Here is a 3,046-nt window from a genome sequence, read left to right as displayed (position 1 = left end):
CCCTTGGGGCTACGCCCACGTCTGTCACGGGTGCGCAATGGCAGAGGGCTCACAACACCGGCTTGCCATGAAACTGGTAACCCATGAAAGCACCTTGCCTGCTGCCGGGGTGCTGCAAGGGCATAACACAGGGAAGTCCTTCATGGACGGGAGAAGGCAGGGCTGCAGCTGCACTCAGCTAGTCAAGATAGGATGATGCTAGGTGTGTTTAAAGCTACTACCCTTCTCTGGGGATGGCTTGGCTCTATGCTGCAGGCCTGTGCCAAACTAATGAAATAATGTCTTAATTCCAAGGAATTCTATCTTCTTATTTGTGATTAGGGTTTAAAACCTGTGTGTTGTTTTACTTAAAACTTCATTGATGACTGAGGGTTACTTTTTTTTTTTTTTAAAATCTTGCTTCTTTGTCTACTTCAGTGTGTGTTTCCTTAACATTTAAGGTAATACCTTATGCTTCAAGCCAGGCAGCTGTGCAAATCCCAACTGGATCAGAACCACAATATGCTACCTCTTTTTCCAGAGCAAAACTGATCCCAGATGATCCATCTCTTTAAAACTTGGGCAATTTATGCTCCCAGTACTACTGATACAAAAAAATCCTAGAGTAAATGCAGAGTCTTGGTGCTTTTCCTTAAATACAACAAATGTCATCTCACTTATATAAATTTATACAGGTTAAAAAACCAATGAGTATGTTCTCCTTATATGAACAAAAGCTCTTAAAGATATTGCCTACACCGCACAAGCTTCTGGAAGGCTTTCTTGAAATCTTCATTAAAGATTGTGTAGATTAGAGGGTTAATAAGGGAATTTATATATCCCAGCCATGCTAGGAAATTAGACATGTCTTCTGAGATGTGACATCTTTCACAGATATTCACAACTACTTCTTTTACAAAAAAAGGGAGCCAGCAGATCACAAATGCCCCCAAGATCAGACCCAGCGTCGTTGCTGCCTTTCGCTCTCTTGTGCTAGAGATTCTTTGTTTTTTCCAGGACTTCTCGTGCTTAGATTCAGACCTGGGGCTTCGTAGGGTGATATTGATTTTATCGCAGTCCACCAGGGGATCTGATGTCTTCTCCACTGTGCTGGGCACTGAAGCCGATTTGGTGCTTCTTTCACCTGCGTCCAAAAGGACTTGTCCATTTACCTCCTCCCTTACAATCCGGCTGACGCCTCTTCTGTGAAATGTCTTTGCTGCCTTGTATATCTTATAATAAAGGATCAGAATCAAGGCCAGCGGGATATAGAAGGCGCCAAATGTGGAGTAAATGGTGAAAACAATGTGGTCGTGTTTGATGATGCATTCGTCTTCTCTGCTGGTTGTCTGGTGCCGCCAAAACAAAGGCGGCATGGAGATAAAAATGGATATGATCCATACCACTGCAATCATGATGCCAGCATGCTTAGGTGTCCTTTTCCGTGCATATTCCACAGCATCCGTGATTGCTCTGTACCGGTCCAAAGCAATGGCAGAGAGATGCAAGATGGAACATGTGCAGCACGTAATGTCCACGCTCAGCCAAATGTCACACACCACTTGCCCCATGATCCAGGTCTCCTTTACAATGTAGACAATGCTGAAGGGCATCACTAGGACTGCCACAAGGAAGTCAGTCACTGCAAGAGAGCAGATTAAATAGTTGGCGGGGTGGTGGAGCTTTCTTGTCACAATTATTGCAGTCATCACGAGAGAATTGATGGCCGTTGTCATTAGTGCAAGCACAGACAGGGTGATGGAAATGAGAATCTTGGATGTCACCCATTTGAATAGTTCCTCTGATGTACCGTTTTGTTCAGTTGAGTTTATTAAATCCATGTTCCTTTTTAAAGGTGATCTTTACCAGTAGCAGTTATCTGTTGGAAAAGTAAAAACATTCAGAAAGTGCATCCTCAGCCTCCAGGAAGACTTGATTTTTATCATCTCAAAAGACCATGGGCCCCAAACTTACAAGAACCTCAGACTTATCATTAGAATTGCTTCTGGCTCCAGATGGATTTTCCTGGCTAGCACTATGTGGGATGCTCTGCCTCTGGAATAGGGGCCTCCTCTTTCTCCTTGGTCGTGCCGTTGGGAAGGGCACGTTTGCATGGCAGGGGAGAGGAGCGTGCCGTGGCGCCTGAGATGGCCCTGCCCTGCGGGGTGCTGCACGTCACTGCACGGGGGAACCAGCCTCGTTCCTCGAGCAGGGCAGCGGCATCAGGGCCACCCCTGGGTGCAGAGCCCGCCCTCCTGCTAAGTGCTTACTCTGAAAGGATTGTAGTGGAGTCCTGAAACTGGTTAAATGTGGGCAATCTCATCCTAAAGTGAGTACTAATACTGCTTTTAGGCTAGCACTGTCTATTCCACTAAGCAATGTAATGACTGTTGAAAACTTTAGTCCACAGAAGGCAGGAATAGTGCTTCTTTTCTTTCCTTTCTCTATATAAACTCCTTTTTCCCCATCAGTATGTGAGTCGTTCCTTGTGTATAGATAAGCATGGGCTTTCTAAAGTGGGACATAGTTTTCAAGAGAAGACAGAAAGGTGAAACATTGCAGTACAAACAGAGGAAGAAACAATTGCGTGTTGAAAGTTTCCTTTTAGAGCTTCCTCTTACGCAGTTCTAAAATGAAACAGCTGAATGTATTTTAAAGCTTCAAAGGCTTGACTTAATGTCTAACTAAAATATTATACATAGATTAGAGTCTTGAGAACATCATTACTTTTCCTCAAGTTTTGCTATTCTGTGGTTGCTGCCGAAGAAAACCCCAGAAAACGTGGATGCTAGTTGTTCTGCTAATGACTGTCTCTGCAGAAACAGTGTAACTCCTCTTACGGCCCTGCAGGAAGCAAAAAGCAGGGAAACACTGATGAAGTAAATTCTCGGTTATGTTCTGAGGATCTGCACCCTACTTTCTTATCAAGAAAGGCTTCTGAGCACTCTACGGACTGCAGCTGAAGTACAAGTTTCCAGCTTTTTAGACCGGAGCTTGTAGCTCACAGTTAAGAGGATCAGACTTCATCCTCTTGCAAGTTTTGACATGCAATTTCTTGTGCATGCAA

The 3,046-nt window shown here is 44.3% G+C and overlaps 1 protein-coding gene across 1 annotated transcript; it reads right to left on the bottom strand.

Moving 5' to 3' along the window:
- Nucleotides 1-719: 719 nt before the first annotated feature.
- On the bottom strand, nucleotides 720-1,820 carry HTR1F (5-hydroxytryptamine (serotonin) receptor 1F, G protein-coupled). The gene has a single exon (XM_009576145.1). The coding sequence runs from the start codon at nucleotides 1,818-1,820 to the stop codon at nucleotides 720-722; it is 1,101 nt and encodes a 366-aa protein (XP_009574440.1).
- Nucleotides 1,821-3,046: the final 1,226 nt, after the last annotated feature.

This window comes from Fulmarus glacialis, unplaced genomic scaffold (genome assembly GCF_000690835.1).
Source record: "Fulmarus glacialis isolate BGI_N327 unplaced genomic scaffold, ASM69083v1 scaffold15034, whole genome shotgun sequence".
Taxonomy (NCBI): domain Eukaryota; kingdom Metazoa; phylum Chordata; class Aves; order Procellariiformes; family Procellariidae; genus Fulmarus; species Fulmarus glacialis.
Note: the sequence above shows the minus strand (reverse complement) of the source record. Positions and strands in the feature narration are given on the sequence as shown.